This window comes from Chionomys nivalis, chromosome 6 (genome assembly GCF_950005125.1).
Source record: "Chionomys nivalis chromosome 6, mChiNiv1.1, whole genome shotgun sequence".
Classification (NCBI taxonomy): Eukaryota; Metazoa; Chordata; class Mammalia; order Rodentia; family Cricetidae; genus Chionomys; species Chionomys nivalis.
In genome coordinates, this window is record NC_080091.1 from 43,236,286 (window position 1) to 43,263,711 (window position 27,426).

A 27,426-nucleotide genomic window follows, 5' to 3' on the forward strand; every position below is an offset into this window, starting at 1 on the left:
AGAAAGAGCAGGCCTTCCCAGGAACCCCTGAGTCATGGAGTTCCAGCAGCAGAAGAGGTGGGTGAGGCCTGGAGAGGTGAGTGCACTAGGTTCTTGTTACCACTTAGTTACAGACCACTCGATGTGTCTGCAGTAATATGTGCCAAGGTGGTAGCAAGGACAGAAGGGCAGGAAAGACTGGACACTGGATCAGAGCCCAGCCTTGGAGGACATTGTTCTGTGGACTTTTGGGATTGACAGTGATGCTTCATCTGAGAACCAGATCAGCATTTCAGTAAGATTTTCCCTGTCAGAAAGACTGGTAAAGGCTGACTGTGGTGTCAGGTGCGCACATTAGTTTGGGAGCTGTCTGAGATTACTTCTAAGGAAATGGTGGCTGTATTCTACAAAGGGCAGATCCTTTGTCACAGACTCTTGGGGGCTTCCAGTCTCCTCCTTTACCTCCTTCTCATCTCCCTGCTCCCGCCAGATAAGCTGTCTTTAAACGCTTCCCATAATCTTGTTTTAATGAAAAGTTTCAGGGTGGTACATGGACATATGAATCTTGATTTGTCCTGTGTCTACTCATACAAGGTTCAGGACCCATCCTCTTTTTGTCCTGTAGGGGGCTCACTCTTGCAGCTGCCTAGATGGCAGCAAGTGTGTCCTTTACCCAGTTCTACAATGCCTCCTCACAATGAGTCTAGTGAGTACAGTCAGTGGCGTGATGGAAACGAACTTCAAGCACACTGTGGAAATGTGAATAAGTTGCCTACCCATCAACTGTGAATGAAGCCAATAACCTGGTACCTGAAACCCAGTGTACATCTTCCAGAGTCCTCAAGTCCAATGGTGAAGGGGAGAGGAGGAGATACATCCATGTAGGAAGGTGGGAAGTGACCCTATGGAGGGATGCTCAGCCAGAGCCAGCCTGGAAGTGGTACCCCGTCCAATATGGAGCAGTTTAGTTGTTTCTCGTCACTCACTTGGTCAGTAAACAACACCATGACATCGCCATCCTTTCCCTTGGGCTTTACAGATGAGGAAACAGACACAGAAAGGCATGTGTGCTTCTTCTGAAGGTCCGTGCCTTCCCCAGTGCAAGCTGGTATGGAAGGGCCATACACTGGGCTAACTGCTGGTCCCTTCTCTGAGGGACAGGATTCCGGGACCAGGCAGCCAGTGTGGTCAGTTCTGGTGAGGGTGATGGTTTCTCTCCTGTCTTGCTGACATCAGCATTATATATTCTCTCTCCCTTTCCCTTCTCTTCCTTCTCTCTCCTTCACTTCCTCTCTCTCCCTCCCTTCCTCCATCCCCCATCTCTCTTCCTCTCCTCTCTTCCACCTTCTATGACTTTCAATCTCTTCCTCCTAAAAGTACACAATTCTGTCAGATTATGATTCTCCAGATTATTGATTCTCCATCTCCTCATCAAAATTAGAGTCTGGTTTGGGACCTCTTAGGTCCACAGCTGCCTCCTTGCTGATATTTATAGGACTGGCATAAGAACCAGTGAGATCAGGCTTGGAGGTAGAATATTGGGCCACCTTGTCCCCTTCCCTCATCCTGTCCCTTCCCAGGACTCCCTCAGACACTACCCTACCAGCACTTTCTGTCTTGCAAATCTTCTTCCTCTTTCTCCTTTACCAGGATTGTCTTAATCCCAGGAGAGTAGCACAGCTTCACTTTGAGCAGGTAAAAATATTGCATTTGACAGCTTGGCTTGGGTTATCACAGCTCAGGAGCACAGATTATTCATTCCACAGAGGCAAAGCTGTCATGGAAACTAATCAATGCTAGGCTTCTGCTGGTGCCAATCACAGAGTCTGTCAGCGGGGAAGAGTGATGAGAGCGAGCCTTCCCAAGGCTGCAGTAATTCACCCTCTACAAAATGAACTCCAGAGCTGGCACACAATTAGTACAAGGCAGGGTGCCCCTAGGAACCCAACAAATAACTCCATACTAGTCACACTTCTAGGTGGGCAGAAAGGCTTCCCAGGGCAACAAGAAGGGAGAAGTCTGCCAAGGAGAAGAAGAAGGTGCATCTGGCAAACAAGTATCCAGTCAAGGAGTTAGGTGGAGGCCACGAAGGCAGTGTGCCTTCAAGTCCCATCTATCTGCTTACTAGTAACTCGGTTCAGTGGCCCCATCTGTGAAATGGGGATAATAGAGTAATAGAAAGGAATTCATGAGGGTGCCTGCCTGGAATTCCCGAGGGAAGCCTCGGGAACTGTGGAGAACTTTGGAGTGCCTGACTAATGCAAAAGGAAATACCACGTGCATAGGCCCAGAGGCAGGGAATCAGCAGGTAAGCATTTCTAGAATGCAAATTCAAAGTGGAGATAACGATCAGGGATGGAATGGAGAGAAAGTTCCAGAAACATGGATTATAACAGGTGGGGTGTCAGAATCAGGAGCTGGAATTTAGTACCTCCATTCAGGGTAGACTTGCTATATTGAATGGAACATGGGCTCCAGGTCCTTCTTGCCACTAGCACAATGTGTGGGGCTTTCTAGAACACTGGATACTATTTACCACTCTCATGAAACCTACTACATACATCCTCAAATACACACACAAGCAAAATCTGTTTTTTGATCTCTGATTTGTTCAATCAGAGAACAGAATTAAAATAAATGTTTAAAGGTTTATTGGTGAACAAACCCTACAGAATATTCAGGAGGCTGTAAACCCAGAGGTCTGGATCCTTTCCCTTCTGGCAGTGCCAGGACAGCACCCTCTAGGGATCAACCACTTCTCCACTCACCACAGATTCACCAGGAACGGGTGCTCCAATCCCTGCATGATCTGCAGCTCCCGGAACACGTTCCGCACCTCATCCCTCTCCACGCACTTCTGTTTGTTCATGTATTTCATCGCGTACATCTTCTTTGTGTCTCGCTTCTGCACGATGCATACCTGCAAGGCAGCCCGAGGGACCAACTGTCAGAACAAGCGGAGAGAGAGGAAGAGGAGGAGGGGGAGGAGGAGGAGGAGGAGGAGGAGGAGGAGGAGGAGGAGGAGGAGGAGGAACAAGCCCTCACTGACATTCCAGTCCATGCCTGGGTTTCATCCATCCCAAACACCTGCTAGCAAAGCAGCTTGGCTAAGCTGCTCTGCATCCACCAGGGAGGCACTGGACCAGATTTGGCATTTAAATGTGAACAGTGAGTGCTGACTGTGAACTCACTCAACACTGGAAATGCAGCCATAGATTCAGAAGATGGAAGGAGCAGTCCTGCCCTCTAAAAGTGCACAGCCCAACAAAGGCACTAGTGGCTACAGTTTCCAAGTACACAGGCCACAGACTATGACCCGGGCATGCATGCACACATACTGTGGATCCCCTCAGATCCCAGAAGCTGCAACCCAGGACACATTGTGCAGTCACAGTACAAACCTCACCTCCAGAGAGTACAGCCATGGGACACTTGGGCATGCATGCTTTGTCTGGTCCTGGGATTACACCATAGCTATTGTATGTACCAACTACACACCCTGCCCAGTGACCTCATTCCTGGGACACTTGAGGAAACCTGGAGGAGCAGAGGGGGAGCCAGCCCAAGAGAGAAGCTTTCTGTGCGCAGGCAGCAAAACTGAAGAAGGAGCCAGAAAACCTGAGCCTGCCGGAGGCCACATGATGCCAGCACAAGCCTCAGATGCTTCATGCAGGGCTGAGAACTTGTGTTTGTCATGTGTTTGTCATGATGGGTTTCAATCTTGCTTTAGTACAATCTTTCCTTGTTACCCTTCAGTTCTCCTCTGTGATTAGAATGTTTATTTTGTGCCTTGTATATTGGACATGTGTGGCTTGATTTTGTTTTTATTTTATAGAGGTTTACAGTTGGAATGTACTGATCCTCAGAAGAGACTCTGGACTTTTGAAGTGTGAAACTTTTGAGGTTGGAATGAATGTATTTTGCAATATGAGATAACCATGACATTATGGGGATCAGGGATAGTGTTTAGAATATGTAATGACTCCCATAGGCTTATGTATTTGAACACTTGGTTCCCAGCAGGCGCTGCTATTTTGGAAGGTTGTAAAGCTTTTAGGTGATAGGCCATGATGGAGAAAATGGTTTATTAGGACTGGACCTTAGATCTTACAGCCCAGTTACACTTCCTGTTCCCTCTGCTTCCTGCTCCTCTAAAATGCGAGGAGTCCCAGCTGCATACTCCTCCCTCCATGGAGCATTCACTTCCTTGTCTTAACGTCCATGGGACACTCCAGCACCTTAAACTGCGTTCCCCCTGGCCACTCCAGATGTTCTTCTGCTGAGAACCAGACCCCTTTCTGCTTCCACACACTCTGCATCTGTTCAAGGAGATTCAGGGTAGTAGGAGAAAGCCTGAATCCACTTCTCTTCCTCTGTCTGAATTGAGTCATTCAAAGTTCATCTTGCACCCCAGGAAAGAATCTATAGGTATCCAGGAAGCGGAGTGCCCCAGGATTGTAAATGTCATCTGAATCTCAATGTATTAAATAGGGCATGCTGTTAAACCTCCCAAATGCTGTCTTCCTAAGCAGCAAAATCAGTGGCATGAAGTTAAAGGTCTGTGATTCTTCACTGTGCAGTAAATTTGAGACACAGAGTAAGAGGACGCGATCGTGCAGTGCACGAAGGCCTCTTGGGGCTCCGTCTGGTGGGGATTCGGGCTGGCTCCAGAAGCCCTGAGACCATGTCTGAAGGCAGACAGCAGTGGGTGGATAATGTCACCAATCAGGGCCTCTTGTTTCTGTTGCTTCTCATTTGCATTCTGAGAAGGGGACTGGAAACCAAACAGGAGACGGGAAGATGGGAGACTGAAGGAAGATGCCACTGTTCTGCATCTCATCAAATGTGAAACAACCCCCCAGATGCATGGTTTCAGGAAGAGCCTTCCCTCTGATGACTGACTGAGCAGGCGCTTCTGAAACCTGTTCAGTTCCGAGAGAGCTAGAAGAGGTGCAGATTGTGTCTTGTGAACACTGTCGTGGACAGCAAACTGCCCGCCCAACAGAGGAAAGCTGGGAGGTGGGCTGTCTCCCTCCGAGTTACTCAATCCTAGTTTATCAGTTTCTAAACAGAAATACATGACTCATATAAAAAAAGCAATATGACTGATCTTAAAGGTTATAACGCCTCAATAGTTCAAACTAAAATTAACAAAATAATTAAAATGCCGAAGAATTTGAAAGCGTACTTTAAGAAATTATAAATAACTTCAAAGAGGGTGTAAACAAGCAGATGAATAAAGTAAGGAAGTCAATTCAGGACCTGAATAGCAAAACTAGCAATGTGATTGGATAATTAAGATTATGAAAAAAAATTTTAAAAAAAACTCAGAAATGTTGTAAATGAAAAGTCAATAAACCAACCAAATGAAGCAGTGAAAATCATTACAGACCAATTGAAAAAGAATAAGGAATACCAACATTGGAAACAAGACTGAGGAAATATTATATTCAACCAGCAACCGAGAAAAGGAAATAACTGTGGCTACAACATTCAAGAACTCTGAAACATGATCAAAATATTAAAAAATCACAGGGTTTAAAGATGGAGCTAAGTTTAAACCAAATGCAGAGACAAACCTACCCAGTGATATTACAGAAGAGAAAATGTAAAACCAAGGGAAAGACATGGACCACAAGTACTGAAGGTATTAAGAACCCTTAACATACATGACCAGAAAAAAAAATCTCTCCACATCATACAATAGCTAGAATGCTATATTACAGAATAAAGATCCAGTATTTTAGCCACAAGAGAAAAAAAACATGCAATAGCAAATTCATCAAAATCATCTCAGACCACTCAGAAAAATGCTAAAATCCAGAGAAGCACAGAGTGGTCTCATCCAAGTTCTGAGAGCAATAGCTACCAACCAAGAATGCTATATCCAGAAGTTACCTTTCAAAGTTGATGGAAAAATAACTTCTGATGTAAGTGGGTCTTCTTTCTATCTGTTGCTTTCATTGGTTAATTAATAAAGAAACTGCTTGGCCTGGTAGGTCAGAACATAGGTGGGTGGAGTAGACAGAACAGAATGCTGGGAAGAAGGGAAGTGAGGCAGTCGTGATGAAGCTCCGGCCCAAGATGGACGTAGGTTACAATCTTACCAGTAAGCCACCACCTCGTGGTGCATACACATTAAGAGAAATGGGTTAACCAAGATGTGAGAATTAACAAATAAGAGGCTGAAACTAATGGGCCAGGCAGTGTTTAAATGAATACAGTTTGTGTGTTGTTATTTCGGGTGTAAAGCTAGCCATGAGGGAGCCAGGCAGGACAAAAAGCAGGCCTGCTCGCCTCCTCACTACAAACTTCCACAAGAAGCATGACTTAAATGATCTAAGAGCACCAAGACAGGGCTGTGGAAAATAGCTAAAGGATTTCTACACAGAAAGAAAAGAGGTGGGAACACGTGGAATGCATAGAAAAGAACCAATGAGAGAAATGACCAAAAACATAACTAGGAAAGCGTCAAACATTCCCAACTCAGTTATCTAGGAATCCCCTGAGGTGACTAAGAGAGAAAAAAGAAAAATACATTAATTCAACAAGAGAACCAAAAAGATTATAGGAACCAGCAATGCTTCTTGATCAAAAATTATAAATATAAATGGCCTTAACAATGTGATTAAAAGATGAAGACTAGGGCTGGAGAGATGGCTCAGAGGTTAAGAACACAGGCTGCTTTTCCAGAGGTCCTGAGTTCAATCCCCAGCAACCACATGGTGGCTCACAACCATCTGTAATGAGATCTGATGCCCTCCTCTGCCTTGAGGCAAACATGCAGGCAGAACACTGTAGACATAATAAATAAATAAATCTTTAAAAAAAAAAAAGATGAAGACTACCTCACTGGATCAAAACATACAAATCAGCTGTTTGTTTTCTGGAAGAAATATACCTCATTGGCAAAATACAGACAGAGAGTCAAAGGATAGAAAAATACATTCCAAGCAACAAGCAGAAGCCAAAAAAAAAAAAAAAAAAAAAAAAAAAACAGAAAACAGGATAGGAAAGTCTAAGTCAAAAGCCAAATAGTAGCAGTGACTTCAACACTCCATTTTCATCAATAGATAGATCATACAGACCCCAAAATAGTGGGGCTGGGGGATGGTTCAACAGTTAAGAGCATTTGTTGCCCTTGCAGAGATTTGAGTTTAGTTCCCAGCACCCACGTGGTGGCTCAAACTTTCCACAACTCCAGTTCTATAGGCTCTGAAGTCCTTGTCTGAACTCTGCAGCAACAGACATGCACATAATGCATACGTATTGATGTATAACAATAAAATTGAAGCAACAATTGTCTCCTAATTCAGAAAATCCTGGGATTCAATGCTGAATTCTACCATGCCTTTAGAGAAAAATGTCAACACTCTTCCAATTTTTCCATAAGATAGAAAGATAAACACTACCAAATTCATTCTACAGAACCAGAATCACTGTGTTTTAAACAGTAGCAGTAAACAGTGAAGGGTACAACAAAAAGGGAGCTACAGATTAATTTCCCAGTGTTCACAGATATAAAAAAAATCAATGAAATTTCTGATAATCAATTTTAAAGACCTGTTTCAAAAATTTTCGCTCACCACAATGTAGTTGGTTTCATCACAGGAAAGCAAGGACAGCTCAACATGAATAAATCAGTAAGTATAATATGACACGTAAATATAACAAGGATGAAAACCATGAGATTATCTTGGTAGATGCATAAAAGGCCTTAAAAGTCCCTGGAGGAATTATGACAAGAAAAAGCATAATTCAACATAATCAAGGCTATATTTGAAAAACTCACAGCCATCATTATACTAAATGAGGAAATTCTGAAAACATTCATCCTAAAATCGAGAACCAGGCAAGGGTGTTCACTGTCTTCCATCTCATTTAACACAATGCTAAAATTTTTACCCAGTCATAAAACAAAAGAAAGAATAAAATGTAATATAAATAGAAGAAGATGAGTTTAAAATTTTTCTATGCTTTGTTTTGGTGCGTGCACACTTGTATGCATGTAGAGACTGTAGGACAGACAACCTTAGACAGTTCTTCAACTTCTAGCTTTTCAGTTTTAGACAAGGCCTTCCTTTGGCCTGGGCCTTATCTTGTAGACCAGCCTGATTAGTCGGGGAGCCCTGGAGATCTACTGGTCTTGTTTCTCTAGTGCAGGGCTTACAAGCCCATACCACCATGCTCAACACTCTTGTAAAACTTGGGTTCTGAGGAAGCATTTCATAGACTGAACTGTCTTTCTACCTTCTCAAATTATCTTTATTTGCAGACAATATTATCCTATACTCTTATTATACCCTTAGCTCTGATAAACACTTCAACAAAGTTGGAAGGTACCAAAGCAACATATAAAATTTATCAGCTTTTCTAGGTACTAACGAATGTGTTGAGGCAGAGATCAGGAAACAAGCCAGTCCTTCTCACCGTAGCCTAAAACAGATGCCAAGGGACACACCTAACCAGGAAGGTGAAGGCCTGCTTTTATGAAAACTGAATATGGAGGAATGAAAGTGAAGTGTACCCATTGTGACAGGAAGGAAGATATTCTAAAGAGACACTTGTGACGCTCCTATTGGCTGTTGGAACAATGGTCCCCATGGGATTGGAATTTCCCCAACAATCTCATGCTGAAAGAAAAAGGCTAGAGCCTGGAACCAGCCAGGGAAGGAATTTGTCTTCCATAAAGTGACCTCACACAGTTCTGACTTTTTAGACCAGAAGATACTGGACCCAAGACAATGATGGGTCAGTGGTGGGCAGGAGCATACCTTGACCAGGGCTGCTTAGCTATGTATACCTCTGTCTCTCTATTTAAGTCTAAACCTCATGTCAGAACCCTGAAAATGAACTTGAAGGTGTCACTGGACCACCTTATTTCTTGCTCTTGCCATTATGGCCACACTGAATAAATGCCCTTATTCTGACTTTTAGTTATTTGTTAGTTTCATTGGCCTATTGAGAATGGGCGGCCTGGTCTAGTTGGTTAGGGCTGCAGTATACTGCAAGGACCCTAACAGCTCAGTAACACCTGCACAGAAGAATTGAAATGGACACACCAGTGCCTAGAACCAGCCCTAGAGACCTGGGACAGCTCCTTCTAGCTCTAATCCTCAAGACAGCCATGCCATGGAGAGATTCATTGAAATAAGTCACACATGGCCCCTATGCTGGGCAGGTGATCAGGACGGAAGATCAACACTCTACCTAAGTCCTGGTAGTATCTGACTTAGGAGGCATTGATACTCCTCCGTCAGGCTGCTCTAAGCCTTGTCTGCAGGAAATCATAGTTAATGAGGCAAGAACAAGCTATCTAACCAAAGCCACCTTAAGCTGCCCACAAGGCAAGCCCCCAATTAACTTCTCATTAGTAGAAATCAATTGGGCTTTGAGGTTATCATTAGTCACTGTGATATATTGAGACAAATAAACAAACACTGGCTAGTATAGACTGTGGGATTTGCTAAGGAAAGCATGTGCCAAGAGCATGTAACTCCAGCAACGTGGAAAAGGTTTCCAAGCCATCAGGAAGATGATACACACAGGAAAGCCACACATGACCAGCATCCTGTGGTCCCCCAGGACTGATAGCCTTGACTCATGAGCATCCCAGACATCCCAGAAGACCGGTGAATTTTTGGGTTTTGGTTGTTCGTTCATTTGGCTGGTTTGGTTGTTATTGGTGGTAGCAGTGGCGGTGATAGTGTTTTAGGATTTGTAGAGAACGCTGGTGTGTAGTCAGGGTTGGGCAAATGTATAAGAACATTTTGGAAACTTCTTGTTTGGCTACATTTTCATTACCCTCTCTCTATCCAGGACTCTTATTACCGTTTGGCAGCTCAGCCATCGCAAGCTCCTGCAAGGACGGATAACATTAAAACAGAAGTTAGCATGAGTTGGGAATTGAGGTTGCACCCCCAACTGTGAGCCTAAATTGTCCCTTCTTACCTGGGTCCATAAGGGTGGGTCCCAACTCTGCATCAGTGTCTCCCTTTTGAGACCCACCTTCAAGCACCCTGAGTGAAAAGTGGAGCTCCCTCAGTGCCCACCCCACCACTTTCCAGGCTCCACCACTTACCAGTTCTATTGCTGTGCCTGGTCCCTGTGTGCTACCATTTCTTGGCTTTCTTAATCCTCTGAACCAACTCCTTGACCAAGCTCTTCCTGAGTGTACCACAATCTACTGAATCTACATCTCTGGAGAACCACAGCCAATGCACTGCCAGCCATCCAGGCCCAGAACTCTGCCTTTGGAGTCTATTCCCCAGTGTGCAGGGGAAGCTATGGAGGCTACTTCTGCTGATACCTGCTAACTTTTCATCCCTACAGAGAGAGCACACACAGCTCACAGAGTTTTGTGCTTTATTGCAATGCTGAACAGCTCTATGTCATCTTAACACAAGCTAGTTATATGTATAACTGGAGTTTCTCTCCAGCACACCAGTTTCCAATAACCATTCTGAGGCTTAATAGTAATTACAAACTGTTTGGCCTATTAGCTCAGGCTTATTACTAACTCCTACAACTTAAATTAACCCATTTCTAGTCTATATTTTACCACAAGGACTGTGGCTTGTTACCTCACATCTTGCTTCTCTCTGGTTGCTGGCATCTTCCAGACTCTGTCCTTTTTCAACTCTATCTATCTTTGAATTTCCTGCCTAGCTATATTCTGCCTGGCTATTCATTCTTTATGAACCAAAGGTAATAAGATATTTACAGCATACAGACGGGCATCCCATCACACACGGGAAGAAGAAACTCAGTTGAGAAAGTACCATGGGCAGGCCTGTGGGGCATTTTCTTGGCTGATGATTGCTATGAGAGGGCTCAGTCTACTTGGGATGGTGCCAACCTGGGCTGGGTGGTGGTCCTGGTGCTGTAAGAAAGTGGGCTGGACAAGTCATGAGGAAGAAGCCAGTGACCCATGCTCCTCTATGCTCTCCACTTCAGTTCCTGCCTCCAGGATCTGGCCTTGAGTTTCTGCCCTGACTTCCCTCCATAATGGACTCAGGGTATGGTATGTTGGTGAAAATATAAAATACCCCCAGAAACTTGTTTGTTAAGACTTGATCCCCAGATGGTGATGTCGTGGAGCAGTGACTGCACCCTGACAGTTCTAATCGCATCGGTCTGTTAACCTATAGGTGATTTCATAAATGAATGCACTATAGGCAGATGGGGCCTGATTGGAGGAAGCAGATCAATAAGGGCTTACCTTTGAAGGATATACCTTGTCTCCATCCCCACCTCCCCTTCTCTCTGACAATGATGGGTGTTATGGGACATCCATGCCTTGTGCCTGTGCCCCTAGTGTCCTGTGGGGTGAGCTAGATTGGATGCAGAGCCAAAGGATCATTCACTGTGGACAATGACAAAGATGTGGATATGCAGGGAGGCCTACTTTCTTGTTGGGGAAGGGAGTATCTTTGTCAGGAAAGTGTAATTGGCCCCAGGCCGAGCTTGGAGGCATTGTGAGAGAGCCCACATCTCCTGTGGCAATTAACGACTTATTAAGTCATTTCCTGGAACCACAGTCTCCTCCAAGAATGCCTCTCCCCAAATGCACTAATTAATACGGAAGGAATAAATATTTCGTTGCAAACAAATGGATTCCATCCTTCCTCGCTATGTCTGGGAGAACAAGGGCAGCTCATGCAAGCATCTCCTTCAAACTTTCTAAAAAGGATTCTGACATAGGAACAGCATCCGGGGAAGTCCGGCGTCTTGCCCAGAGGCTTGTGGTTCGGCCAAAACTGCCAGCCAATGCTCATACACAAAATGCTGCTCACAGCTTAATTAACTGACTTAGTTTCCTGAACAGAACAACCACATATTCCGAGTCCCGCCTGCTAGAAACAGTTCTTTGCATCAGGTAGACATGGGGCACCATGTGCCCAGAGATACCTCTGTGCTTGCCTGGGGGCCTTTGCACCTGCAGGGTCCTTGCCACGGCAGTCTTAGGTAGAGCTGCTGCTGTCTGAATGCTAAGCTGGTTTTTCTTCTTCTAATCAAGTGCTTTTCCACATTGCATTCATACACAGCTGTGCAGAGCAGGCAGCCAGGGCTGAGAGAGCTGACCTGGGCTTGTGTATGGGGAGTACCTGTCTCTGTGCATAACAGGGCAATATTGAGTCTGGGTTATCATCCGGACAACGCCAGCTCAGCTTTATCCAGAAACTCCCTCTGAGGAACATAGAGGGCTATTATCGTGTAACTCCAGGCCACTTTCTGTGATTTTATGCACAGGCTGCCTCTGGCCAGGCTAAGAAGTTTGATTTATTTGGCATCAACCTGGCAGTCCTCATACAGAAGGCCCATCATGAATGGCACTGCCAGGGGAACTCCTGAGTTTCTTTTCTCATAGGCTCTCTCCACCCTCATCTGAACAGAACTCAGCCCTGTTGGTGTTCAAGTCCATGCCCAAGGGACCACCTCCCCCTGGACTTGCTTCTGTTGCTCGGTCATCAGAGGTCAAAGGGAGCCCTTAGGGACTGGAGTCATCAACAGGTCCCAGACCGGGGCGAGCAGAACCAGTGCTTGGCTTGCCCATCTGACTCACAACTCCCCCAACTTGTATCTGTCTTTCTTTGCCTGGAGCCTCATTCTTTCCTCCGTTTGAAAAGCCTCAAACATCATCCACTGTGGTGGAAATGGCCACCCACGCAGTCAGCCTGTTTTTTGATACTTCAGGGAAGATTCCACTGAAGAACCATCAACGCTGAGTCATGCAAGCCTTTGAGCCTTCAGCCCATGGCCAGGTCCAACCCATCTCTGGCAGCACATGACAAAGACGGTTATTGACAGCTACCCTGGACTCCAGGAAGTAGGGGTGTGTCTTCTGAAGGGAGGGATGGTGTTCCCATAAGAAGTGTGCCGAACAGTAATGGGAGCTCAGTACCTTCTGTGACCCTTCATACCCAATCTACATTAGAAACGTGACCCCAAGCTGAGCGTGTCTGTTCACTCACTGACCCGGGTGTCTACAGTCAATACAAGTCAGTCTCACCCAAAATCTAAAGTATTTTTACCAACTGTTCAGAAACCTATCTGCTATATCTCAACTACCCCAGAACACAGACCTAAATGGGTTCTTCCCTTAAATTCTTTCTCAATTCAGTAATCTGAAGCTATTTACTTTAGGGGCACATGGGAGGAGAGACTGCTTCCGGGGTGCGTGTGAAATGTGATTGCTGTGTATCCACATGTGTGTGCATCTACTGATAGCCAGGCATTGTCATCCTTCACAATGAACTCTTAATAAATGGTGGCAGGCAGCCTGCATGAGGCAGAGAGCAAAGCTCCGAGCATTCACTCCCTGTGAGAAGGGTCTCGCCCTGTGGCAGCCGGGTTCCACTACAGGTAAGGGCATCTTCAAGACTTAAATCAACATTAACCCCAAAGGTGGCTGTAATTTGGTATTTCAATATGAACAAAGCCACGTTCTAGTCCCTGAAATTAAGCCAACCTCAGCCCAGTCACCTGGCATTAATGTATATTCCCCCAAAATTCGAGCGCCTGTAAGACATTGCTACACACTGACTTACAAATAGACATCAGGAAGCTTGGGAGTTCTAAAAGATTGACTATAACTGTGAGTTTCTAAGACATCAATACTCAAGACAACAGGTGCCAAGAACCAGATCATGTACCAGATAGCAGGACAGGACAAAGTCTACATTGCTGAGGGATAACTGGACAAAGCCAACTTGAAAGCTCACAATGCCACATGCTAACATGTCTAACAGCATGCCACAAAGAGGTACAGAGGGTTCAAGACCCAAACTGTCGACGACAGGAGGCCACAGAAGAAAGCTCTGAAACTCCAGCTGTGCTGTAATTGGAAGATGTGTCTCCAGGTTCTTTGAGCCATAGAATGGGCACATTAGGGTGGGGAACAGCAGCAGGGTTCTTACGTATCAGCTGGGTTCTCGCTGACAGGAAGGGGATGCTTGATCTGGTAAAGGAAATCTCGGGACAACTTAGAGATGACTTTATTCTCACATCAGCCTCTCCCCACAAAGCTCAGGAACAAAGCCACAGAAGGGAGGGGGCTACATCAACACAGGGGTCTATCATAAGGACAGGGGTCTATCATAAGGACAAATCCCCAGAGCCCATAAAAAAGCTAGGTGAGTGTGGCAATCCACCAGTTCTTCTAGCACTCGGAAAATGGAGATATGGGATCCCAAGAGCAAGCTGACAGTCATATTAATCTTATATCCGTGAACTCTGGGTTCAGTTGAGAGATGCTGCCCCAGCAAACAAGGTCAAGTGATTGAGAAAGACTCCTGATGGCAACCTCAGTTCTTGACATAATGTGGACACACGCGCACCCACCTATGTACCCACTCATAGGTACACCACACGCATATATATATATATACACATGAAAGAAGAAAAACCTCAAGGACACATCAGAGCTGCCTGTTCTTGTGTTTTTTCAGCTCATCGTGGGGAGTTTAGCCATTTCAGTAAAGCAAGGATCCTCAAAACACAAAACAGGGGAAATAGGTAAAACTACCTGCCTGGTTAGCTTTGTTGCTGTGATAACACACTGACCAAAACCAACCTGGGAAGGAAAGGGTTTAGGGCTTATTTCAGCTTACAGGTTACAGTCCATCATCCAGAGCAGTCAGGGAAAGAACCTGGAGGCAGGAACTGAAGAGCAGGAACCTGGAGGCAGGAACTGAAGTCAAGACTCTGCCTGCTTGCTCTCCTATACAATCCAGGACCACCTGCTCAGAAACTGCACCTTCCACACTGAACTAGGAACTGTCACATAAATCAAGATGATGCTCAGGGGCCAACCTGATGGAAGCAATTCCTCAATTGAGGTTCCCTCTTCCCAGGTGACTCCAGTTTGTGTCAAGTTGACAAACACTAACCAGGACATACAACTCTGTGCAGAAGGAACCTTAGCTGATAAAATCTACTGGAAGCCGCTCACCAGCCTTCACAACTAGTGATCTAAGAAATAGTGTTTCCGGGATAGCATTTGTGCTGGATGGTCAGCAACACTGTTGAGCCAACTGCCTTCTGGCAGTGGCAACTCCACGGGGATCTTTTCTTTGCCCAGAGATGGCACATAAAGACAAGCTCCTTCTATAAACATTGGTGATCTGTCAGTACACTGGAAGCCCCTATGACTCTAAAAGGACAGATATGTTCAGTTAATAAGTAATACAATTCTTTTGAGGTCCTTGAAGAATTTTGCTGGGATTTTGATGGGCATTGCATTGAATCTATAAATTGCTTTTGGTAAGATTGCCATTTTTGCTATGTTAATTCTACTTACCCAAGAGCATGGGAGATCTTTCCATTTTATGGTGTCTTCTTCAATTTCTTACTTCAAAGATTTAAAGTTCTTATCATACAGATCTTCCACTTGTTTGGCTAGAGTTACTCCAAGATATTTTATGGTGTTTGTGGCTATTGTGAAGGGCTATGTTTCTCTGATTTGTTTCTCAGTTCATTTACCATCGGTGTATAGAAGGGCTCCTGATTTTTTTCAAGTTAATCTTGTATCCTGCTACATTACTGAAGGTGTTTATGAGTTGTAAAAGTTCCTTGGTAGAATTTTTGGGGTGGCTTATGTAAACTATCATGTCATCAGCAAACAGTGAGAGTTTGACTTCTTTTCCGATTTGTATCCCCTTGATCTCCTTTTGGTGTCTTATTGCTCTAGCTAGGACCTCAAGAACTATATTGAACAGATATGGAGAGAGTGGAAGCCTTGTCTTGTTCCTGATTTCAGTGGGATCGCTGTGAGTTTCTCTCCATTTAGTTTGATGTTGGCTGTTGGCTTACTGTATATTGCCTTAATTATGTTTAGGTATGTTCCTTGTATCCCTGCTCTTCCCCAAGACCTTTATCATGAAGGGATGTTGTATTGTGTTAAAGGCTTTTTCAGCATCTAATGAGATGATCAGGTAGGATTTTTCAATTTGTTTATATAGTGATCACATTGACAGATATTTGTATGTTGAACCATCTCTGCATCTCTGGGATGAAGCCAACTTGATCATGGTGAATGATTTTTCTGATGTGTTCTTGGATTTGGTTTGCCAGTATTATATTGAGTATTTTTGCATCAATGTTCATGAGTAAGAATGGTCTGTAATTCTCTTTCTTGGTAATGTCTTTGTGTGGTTTGGGTAACAGGGTAATTGTACCCTCATAAGAAGATTTTGGCAATGTTCCTTCTGTTTCTATTGCGTGGAACAATTTGAGGAGTATTGACATTAGTTCTTCTTTGAAAATCTTGTAGAATTCTGAACTGAAACCATCTGGTACTGAACTTCTTCTGGTTGGGAGACTTCTGATGACTGTTTCTATTTCTTTAGCAGTTATAGTTCTATTTAGTTTGCTTATCTGGTCTTGATTTAATTTTGGTAAGTGATTATTATCCAGAAAATTGTCCATTTTCTTTAAATTTTCCAATTTTGTAAAGTGCAGGTATTCAAAATATGACCTGATGATCTCTAGATTTTCTCCATGTTCATTGTTATGTCCTCCTTTTCATTATTCAAACTTTTATGGAGAAGCAAAAAAAAACCAGGATAGTCAAAACAATCCTGTACCATAAAGGAACTTCTGGAGGCATCAAAATCCCTGACTTTAAACTCTACTACAGAGCTACAGTACTAAAAACAGCCTGGTATTGGCACAAAAACAAACAGGAGGACCAATGGAATTGAATCAAAGACCCGGATATCAATCCATATGCCTACAAACACCTGATTTTTTGACAAAGAAGCAAAAAAAAATCAAATGAAAAAAAGAAAGCATATTCAACAAATGGTGCTAGCATAACTGGATATCAACATGTAGAAGAATTGAAAATAGATCCATATCTATCACCATGCACAAAACTCAAGCCCAAATGGATCAAAGACCTCAACATAGAACCAACCACACTGAACCTCATAGAAGAGAAAATGTGAAGTACACTTTAACGCATCGGCACAGGAGACCACTTCCTAAATATAACCCTAGTAGCACAGACACTGAGAAACAATTAATAAATGGGACCCCCAGAAATTGAGAAGCTCCTGTAAAGCAAAGGACATGGTCAAAAAGACAAAATGACAGCCTATAAAATGGAAAAAGATCTTCACCAACCCCACATTGGACAGAAGGCTGATCTCCAAAATGTACAAAGAACTAGAGAAATTGGTCATCAAAAGAACAAATAATTCAATAATAAAAAAAAATGGAATACAGACCTAAACAGAGAACTCTCAACAAATGGATTCAAAATGGCTGCAATTCGCTTAAGGAAATACTCAACATCTTTAGACATCAGAGAAATGCAAATCAAAACAACTCTGAGATTCCATCTTATAGCTCTAAGAATGGCCAAGATCAAAAACACTGACGACAACGTATGCTGGAGAGGATGTGGAGTAAAGAGAACACTTCTGCATTGCTGGTGGGAATGCAAGCTGGTACAGCCCCTTTGGATGTCAGTGTGGTGATTTCTCAGAAAATTAGGAAACAACCTTCCTCAAGACCTAGTAAAAACCACTTTTGAGAATATATCCAAAGAATGCTCATTCATACCACAAGTACATGTGCACAACTATACTAATAGCAGCATTGTTTGTCATAGCCAGAACCTGGAAACAACCTAAATGCCCCTAGACTGAAGAATGGATAAGGAAAATGTGGTACATTTACACAATGGAGTACTACACAGCAGAAAAAAATAATGGCATCTTGAAATTTGCAAGCAAATGCGTGGATCTAGATAACAGCAGATTGAGTGAGACAACCCAGACCCAGAAAGACAAATATAATAAGTACACACATATAAGTGGTTTTTAGACATAAAACAAAGAAACACCAGCCTTATAATTCGCAGTCCCAGAGGACCTAGACAACAAAGAGGACCCTAAGAGAGACATACATGGATCTAATCTACATGGGAAGTAGAAAAAGACAAAATCTCCTGAGTAAATTGGGAACATGGGGATCATGGGAGAGGGTAGAATCAGAGGAAAGAGGAAGAGAGGGGACCAGAGAAAAATATATAGCTCAATTAAAAACAATTTTAAAAAGAAAACATAAAAAAAAAAGTGGTACAATTCATTGGACGGTATAAACAGCTAACATTTTATATATGTGGACTGAAGAGGCATGAAAAGACAGGCTGCCTTTGCTCCCCAGGATGCCGGCAGGTATGTCTAGCCTGGCAGAATTCAGCATCAAATCATTGACATCCTCTGTGAATTGATCTTCATCACTACACTTCAGAAGAGCTATGTGAAAAGGTCTGTCTGGGATTCACAAGTCAAAAAAAAGCAGAAAAATCCAGAAAAGTCTGCTTATGGAGAAGTCTTCTATCTCAGAATGAGGCTTCCCCTGGGCATGCTGGTCCACACATCTGTTCATCTAGGCCATTGCACAATGAGTTCCTACCCCAACTGGGCCACCGTTCACCAGCGAAATGCCTGTCAGTACCCGGCACACCCCAAGGACCCTGTGGCCCCCAGTTGTATTTCTGCCCTCCTCTAAAAAGAGCTTACTTTGCAATGAAAATAAAGGATGCTTATTCTCTCAGCATCCTCAGTGGCTAGAGGTAGTCACGCCCCTTCCTATACCCATTCCCATTTCCTGTCTATCCAGAAGTGATATCCTCACCACCTGCTCTTGCCACCATGATGTGTAGGACACTGACCATGAGTGAACCTCCAGAAACCACAAGACAAAATAAATCTTTTTGAAGTTTTTTATATCAGGCCTTCTCTCAGCAGTAAGAAAAGTAACAAACAGTTGCTAGTTACAGGGTCTAAGGTTTTGAGCTTAAGTCACTTCATCCATAAAAGGTAAATCATAGCATTTGAGTATAACAGAGTACCTGGCTCTTCAAAGGTACTTAGAACAATTATTGCCAAGAGAAGTTTCTGTGGGAACAGATTATGGCTTACTAGGGGAACCTCTTTTCCCCTAAAAACCATACCTTCTAATTTTTATGGGCTTTATCCCCAAAGAGTCAAGAATCAGAAATGTGAATTTTGTATTAATCACGATTTGGAAAGAGCCATCTCAGGTTAAGTTTGGAGGAGGGGGACCCACTCTCGTCATCCATTCCTCTCAAGGAAGATGTGGCATTAGCAAGACTGAAGCCATTGCCACTGGGAGTCACCTAAGCCCAGACTCTCTGGTTAATTCCATTTTTAGAGTAAAGTACACCAGAGTCCAGAGAAACAGTTTAGGCTTCCTTGTGTGTCTCAGATTTACCTAATGAAACCCTCTGCCAAGAGGAAATGCCCACGCCCACAGAACACACACACACACTCAAACCCAAGCATCTAGACTTCCACGCTTCACTTTTTTGTTCCAAAAAGTGCATTGTTCTTACCTTCCCGAAACTCCCTTTCCCGATGGCCCGCAGGATCTGGAAGTGGTCAAAGTTGACTGTCAAAAAAAGAGAAAGTGGCAGTCAGGGCAGGCTTGCCTCTCCGACACGGTGTCCATGTGCTACCCATGTCCCTGCTGGCTTCTGTCCACCCGCCCTATGGCATGTTAGCACCTGGTCACTGAGACACTGCCCGAGGACGCACAGTTAAAACGTCACCATGGGTTCACAGGAGGAGACATCTTGTAGGGACCAAAGTGGTGGCCACAGAGTAGCTCAGCTGTTTGGATTTCATGTTCTCTGAAGCACTTTCCCTTCAGGAAGAGCTGTCCCCACTATGGCCCCCTCTGGTGCACACGGCGCTCTCACAGGCAGAGCACAGCTTCCCTGTGTGAGATGCTACAGCATGCCAAGCACACTGACCCCCATCCCCCTCCTGCTATCACTCTGAATCAGACCACCCCTTGCCCCCATTTAGCTGCCTCTGTGTCTTTACCCTCCAGCCCTCATATACTGGACTCTACCCCAGCCTCTGCACCAAGCATGTCAATACTGTGTGGCCATACTGCTAACTACCATGAACATCCTCAACCTTCTGGGTCCCTGATTCCTGTTTCCTTTTGTTTCTAATTTTATGACAGGGTCTCATGTAAGCCAGACTTCCCCTTTTCTCTACATTTGGAGAGTTAAAATTACAGATGTACCATAATGCCAAGTTTGTGGGTGCTGAGGTTTCAACCAAAAGCTCTGTGCATACCAGGAAAACACTGTACTAACTGAGCTATACCCCCAGGTTTCCTCTCGTCTTTCAAAAATGCCCACTAGGCTTCTATGGCAGAACCCTCTCTCAAGACACTGGAATCTGTCAGCTCTCTGCCACACAGCTACTCTCATGGCCTCCAGAGGCTTCTGTGGCATGTCCGAATCTGCCAAAAGTATCCTGGCCTTTAGGTAGTTTGAACTGATGCCTACTCCAGAATACTCTTGAGGAATTCAAACCCACCTAGAACTTTATGGATCCAGCAGACCCTAAGCAGAGTAGTGCCTCCTTTCTCCTGACCATGCATTTCAGTAGGTCCAGCAGACCTCAGGCTGGGCAGGATCAACCTTCTCAAAGCCAAGGATTCATCTATGGCTCCTTTCCCTCCCAACCCGTTTAGTCCCTTATCAGGGTGGATCTACTTTTCCTCTTGCTGTTCTCTTTCATCTGCCCATCTTGAGGCCCCTGTGATTTTACCTTCTCTGTCATCTGATATCTACAGTGGGCTCTCCACCTCTCCGACCCTCCCCTGAGACACATGTGATAATAAGGGTGACAATCATGTCTGTCCCACACCTTCCTTGTCCTAATCCCTCCATGTTAACCATGGAGAGCATGCTCCTCCCTGAACGGCCCCATCCCTGCCCTGCTCCTGTCACCCCACACCTCCCTGACCCAACCTTATGCTGAAGACACAGGTCCCTTCCTCCTTAGTCAAGCTGTCTCCTTTCCATCTGATGCTCTTCTCCCAGTGTCCACTTGTCACCCTGCTGTGTCCTGAGAGGGGACCGGACCTAACTTCCAGCTAAGCGTGCTGTCTTGTAGCACGGTAACTTCCACTAAACACATCATTCTGAATAGCTCAATGGAACTTGATCGTTTTTCTTCGCGAGGCTCTGAGTTACCTGGGGTCAACGGTCATGATTATTCTATTTGTTGTTTCTCCCTCGGCACCTTGACCTTGTGTAGCACACTGCGGCACTCCATAACTACTCGTTAACTGAAGGGAATGATTGAGTCAGCTAATCTCCATATTCATGGTGCCAAGTGCATAATAAGTCTTTGGTAAATATTTTTGCATTTGACTGAATTGCAGCCAGTTCTCAATAACTAGGAAAGACATGCCATTTACGAAGATGAAGGGAATTGATTAGCTCACTGTGTAATTGAAGTTGGGGGTGTGGGGAAGTCAATGAACACAATTAGTTCCTTGTACATTCGACTTCACCAAGCCAAAGCCAGAATCCAGTGAGCTGTCAAACCCCTGACGTGCTTAGAATAGAGAGGGTGGGTTAACAGTTAACTAGCAAAACTTCTGTTCTTTAACCCAGTTCCGTCTGCTTTCAGAATAACTTACTGGAAGCAGAAATTCCTTTCTCCTCTTACCCACTCACTACAGGTTGAGGGAGAAGAAGGAAGTAAGGAACTCGAGCCACTGCTCAGGTGGCTGTCATGTGCTGGGATGTGTGCATAGCTTAACAGTAACCTCCACGGTTCAGAAAGCAAATGTCACTGTGGGTCCCTGCCACCTGCCCTCCAGGCAGCAGAGCCAGCTCTCTAGAGACATGACTTAAGAACTACCAGGATTCTGATGCTGAGTCCCTGCACAGAAAGTAGCTCTTTGTCCCTATCAGAAAAACAAAAAATTCTATTGTTCAATGGGTGTAGCTGCTGCCAGAACATTCCTTTCAGAATCTTCTAGAGCCAGGCACATGGGAAAGGCTGGTAAATCCTATTTTATCATTGGATTTGGAACTCTGCTGTGATCTTACTTAGGAGCAAAAGGATAGTCTTTTTACACTATCATTACCTTGATTTAAATCCTACCCCTCAGCAACTGGGCGATCTCAGAGATGTCACTTAAACTGTGCTGACTCTTTATATTAGATATGATAAAATATTTCTTACTTTTCTCAACACCACATCAAATGCCTAACAGAAACATCCTGAGGAGAGGCTAACATGTGATCATTAATTTAGAAGCATGGCAGGGAAGGTATGGTTTCTGGAATAGGCTGGTCTGAGGTAGACGGAGCTTGCAGCTTCTCACACGGTGCCAAACAAGAAACAGGAATGAGCATAAGCAGGGCCAAGCTGTTACCTTTGAGGCCCACCCCCTGTGGCCTGGGTCCGTTAGCTGGGTCTTCAGTCTCAAAGATTACATGCTCTCCCAAAACATCACCACCAGCTGAGGAGCAAGGGTTCGAACACATAAACCCATGAGAGTATGGCTGTTTGCTTTCTATTACTATAATAAACACAGCCAAAAGAAACCTGGGAAGGAAAGGGTTTGTTTAAGGTTCCATGTCCTGATCACAGTCCGTCACGAAGGGAAGTCAGGGCATGAGCTAAAGGCAGGAACCTAAAGGTGGCAGCTGATGCAGAGGCCACAGGGAGTGTGGTTTACTAGCTTCCTTACCCTGACTTGCTCAGCCTGCTAGACTACCTGCCTATGGATGGCATCACCCACAGTGCCCTGGACCCCTGTAGGGACCCTGGTGCTCACATGTGTTTAGCCACAATAGCCCACTGACTAAAGCTGTTTGGAGTGAGTTACATAGTATAATCAGTAACTTCCCAAATACACACACACATGCACGCACGCATGCACACACAGACACAGGCACACACACACATGAACGCACGCATGCACACACAGACACACACACACACTCACAGACACAGACATACACACACAGACACACACACAGACACACACACAGACACACACAGACACACACACATGCACGCATGCATACACAACAGACACACACATACACACACAGACACACACACGCACACGCACGCGCACACACTCACAGACACATACACAGACACATTCACACACACGCACACACTCACACACACTCACACACAGACACACATTCACACTCACGCACACTCACGCACACTCACACACACACTTCCTGACATCATTTAAGAAACATCACTGCACACACATGTCTGACCACATTTTTACCCCCTGGCTCCAGACATCGGCCACCCTGTTGACTTTTGGCTTTTCTGATAACAGATCCAGGCACTCAGGCATGACACAGTTCCAAAAATGTCACTTAGTCCTGGCTATGATCTACTCGGTGAGCTTGCCGCAGGTCTGGCACCCCCAGCAGGCTCCACTGTCTGTCTTCCCTCCTTCTCTAGAGCTGAGCATCCAGAATTAGCTTCTTCAGCAGCACCGCTGTGGACAAACAACTTCATGTGCTCTGAAAGTGCATCCCCATGGGACTCCTTGCCTGGCTCCCTCTGCCTGCAGGGCTTAACTCTTGGGACCCCACCTTGGCTGCTCTGGGTCTCAGATGTCTTCTCCCTTCACCAGCCGCCCTTCTACAGTGAGCAATCATACCCAACTCCTGCTGGGGTGTATCCTCCTGGGAAACTGAGTTGGGATGATGTCCCCAGAGAGCCAGGGAAATGTAGAGGGAAGGACGTAGCCTTGGAGGTTATCAGGCTACAATTCAGTGGCAGAGAAAGTTTCATGGGAGCAAACCTGGGTGATGTGGAAAGATATGCAGTAAAATTAATGCTTCTTTTTTTCTTCCTTCCTTCTTTCCTTCCTCGCATCTGTCCTTCCAAGGCAGTCTCATATAGTCCAGGTTGGTCTCAAACTCTGTGTGTTGTCAAGGATAACCTTGAACCTCTGATCTTCTGATGATAGGCACGTGCTGCCTTATCCAGTTATGCAGTACAGGGAACGGAACCCAGGGCTTCAAGCCTCCCCTTCCATTAGACACCAGGGTCTGCTCTTAAGTAGATAAGAGTCAAAGTAAATGACATTAAAACTGCAGATCTCAGTTCCAGACTGGAAGGCCATCACAGTGTGTCCTCACTGATGGTGAGTAGAGATGACAGTTTGGGTGCTGACTTGGTCTCCCAGCAAGTCATTACCCTAGTTCAAAGCCATAGACTTAGGGTCTTCCCCCAATCTGGACTGTCGGATCTCCTTTAGGAAGAGCCAGTGCTCTGAGGACTATACACACATGGTCACCTTCCAGGCACTCAGCTAACTGGGGCGCTTTAGTTTCATTTAGGCTGATGCAACAAAACACCAATTTAAAAAGAGAAGTGGGAGATTCAAAATTCCTGGCTACAGTCCTTCACTGGTAAGTGAGGAGGCAGGAATTTGGGACAGCTGGTCATGTGACATTTACAGTCAGAAATAGAGATAAGAACGCATGAACTCTTACATGCTTGCTTGCTTGTGCTCAGCTTCATTTCTCTACCCTTATAAGGTTCTGGATCCGCTGCCTAGGGAATTGTGCCCCCCACAGTGGGCATGTCTTCAATGAATTAGGTCAGCCCCCACACGCGTGCCCATTGGCAAACTTGAGCTAGACAATCACTGAGAGAAACTCTGCCCAGGTGGTCCCACATTGTGTCAAGAGGACCATTAAAGCTGACCACTACATGGGGAAGAGAAAAATGTGTCCATATTGTACATCTACAGGCTATTTTCTTGTCAGATCCCTGACAGTGTAACACGCATTTCAACAGCATCTACTCTGAGTTAGCTGAAGTTACCTAGAGCTTTGGAAAGCCAGGATGTCCAAACTGCGGCCCATAGGTTGTGAGAGCACACACATTTACTTTGTGGGATGCTGCAATATGGCATCGCAATCTATAAAGTTCATGGCCCAAAACAAACAAAAAATGAATGCTTTAAATGCATTTAGAATTTTGTGTTAGGCTGCATTCAGAACTACTCTGGGCTACATGCGGCATATGGGCTGTAGTCTGGGCTTCCTGTTTTAAAACAAACGGTGGGGGGGGGGGGGTGCATTTGCAGTTTTGTCTAAGAATACTGAGGATCTGAGGATGTTGGTATGGGTGGGGTTCCTGGAAGGATCCCCTGAGCTGATCTTGCACACTATACTTCACATAACTTCCATGCTGAAAGTTATCAGATCCACCCTGGAAACTCCAAACGTACCCCAATCCCAGTGGCTCTGTAGATCTGCGGGCTCTGGCCCTGAGTGTAACCTTCTTCCATCTTTGGCTCCTGAGATGAGACAAGTCTCTTTCACATTCATGCCCAGCGCTGAGAGAGTCTGCTCCTGGCCTGTGTTCATGCTGGCTCGCAGGAAGTCAAGGCTGGGTGTTCGGTGCAGATGTTCTATGTCTACATGCCCCACTCTCCACACATGAAGAGAGAAGCTGGGGTTTGCTTCACAGTGCCGCAGCTCTGCTTTCAACCTCATTAAAAAGTGTTTGTTTCCTTGTTGATAAATGTGTTTAATAACACCCCAGGCCTTTTTTCTAACAGTCTACACTCTTATCAGCAGAAACACTGAATCTGTAAGCATCCAGAAATCTGCACGCCTAATTTATATGGGTAGAGTAGGGCAAAAAATTTTAGGACATAAGTTAATTTAGAGCTGGAGGGAAATTCATGATAAGACAAGCTTCCAAGAGATCTTGAGAACTCAACTGTCAATCTGTCCTTGTGCCTGACATCTTCATTTTCTTTCCCAAATGCTGTGATAACATAGGATGACAAGGACAGCTTACGGGAGAAAGAGTTTAATTGCCCAGGTTGTTGTCTGTCATTGCAGGGAAGCCAAGGTGGCAAGTCACATTTTATCCACAGACAAGAGCAGAGAGCAATGGATTAGTTCATGCTTGCTAGGGCTCAGCTCACTGTCTCCACTCTTATCCAATCCAGAATATAGTGTCACCCATAGTGAGCTCATCTTCTAGCCTCAGTTAAGATAGTCAAGACAACCCCTCACAGACATAGCCACAAGCCAACTTAATCCAGACAATCCCATGGGGATTCTAGATTATATTAAGTCGGCAAGTAGAATTAGTTTGATGTATTCCTTTCCTGGGACAGCCCTAACAAATCGTCACCAAGGAGCTTAAAACAGCAGGAATTAATTATCCCACAGTTCAAGAGGTCAAAAGTCCAGAGCCAAAGTATCAGCTGGTCTGTGCCATCTATGAAGACTCTGGGGGTCCTTTCCTAACTCTGTCAGTAGTCCTTGGCACTATCTCTGTATCACTCCATCCCTTGCCTCCACCTTCTCCAGTTCCCCCCCACACGTGTCCCTGTTTTCTTCTTACCCAGCCATTTTATTTGAGACTTTTCCTTGATCCAGGATGATTTCAACTACACCTATTTCCACATCTGGCCCCATCCTCAGGTATTGTGTGGTTGTTCATTGGGAGAGAAGAGCTACTCAGCTCAAAGTACCCATAAGAGCTCCCAACATAAGGAATGGCCAGGGAAGAAAAGCCTAGTGGAAGCTCCAGCCCACATTTAATACACCTGTCATTTCACGGTGGTATACACATCTGTAGTAATCAGAGTCATAGACATAAAGTTTAGGAATCAAATTTGGACTTTCTGCTCTTCAGACCGGTAGAATTCGGACAGAGCTTTCATTTTAGCACATGGACAGGAAGTCATGTGACTGTGCCACCGTAAGTTCCCAATTCAGGAAAATGATTCAAAAGGGAAGCTCCCTAGATATCTAAACCACAGACATTTCTACCAAGTGATAGTTGATCACCTGCTTCATTTTGAGGAAGAACAGTGGAGGGGTCAGGGCCTAGAAATGACTGGAGGAACACCCACTGACACTTTTTAACTCAGTTGCTGAGCAGTACAATGGGAAGGGTGATGTCGATTCTGCTGCCTTCTGCACAGGGAACTGCACTTGTCACCCAAACTCAATGCTTAGAGGAAGGTCTGCCTGAGCACTTTGCCCATGAGCAACGAAAAAGCTAAGGCAATGGAGAAGTGAGATGTCACTTAATGGTTTGATATATCGCCTTATCAACCAGAAACAAGCATCCTCCATTCGCTGCCATACATTTGGGGAACCCTGAAACATCTGCCTGATGTCCTTATAAGAGGTGAAAATCAGAGCATGGGCATAGGGGGACCATGGGAGGACATGGAGATGATGACATTTATAAGCCACAAGTATGGCTGGCTGCTTGATGTGCTCTGGTCATATTCCTTGGATGGAATGCCTGTCCCCCGCCTGTCACTGTGAGAAGCAGTCTCCTCTGCTCTGACATCAAGACTGAGCACATATATCTCCATTCTAGGCCTCTCTACCCACCAGCCTGGGGCTTTGTTCCCACATCTGAGAAGCGGAACTACTAACATCACCTTGCAAAGCCACAGGAAGAATTGTAGATCTCTAGAAAGCAGCACACATTCTACTTGGAAGGTCAAAGCCATAGGGTAAACTACGCTCACCACAGTGGCTGGAGGTTAAGAAAAATACATGTGAAGGAGGGAAATTATTATAGCCTAAAGGAAATGGTGGATCCTGGGCAAACATAGCAGCTT

At 44.9% G+C, this 27,426-nt stretch overlaps 1 protein-coding gene across 1 annotated transcript in view; it reads right to left on the bottom strand.

Annotated features, from left to right (window-relative positions):
* The window catches only part of Stk32b (serine/threonine kinase 32B), a 250,791-nt gene that overhangs the window by 161,601 nt on the left and 61,764 nt on the right, over positions 1-27,426 (bottom strand). Inside the window, exons 2-3 of the mRNA XM_057771922.1 lie at positions 19,349-19,404; positions 2,748-2,899 (exon numbers count right to left, since the gene is read on the bottom strand). Coding sequence (XP_057627905.1) covers positions 2,748-2,899; positions 19,349-19,404 — 208 coding nt within the window. The remainder of the gene's footprint in view (positions 1-2,747; positions 2,900-19,348; positions 19,405-27,426) is intronic.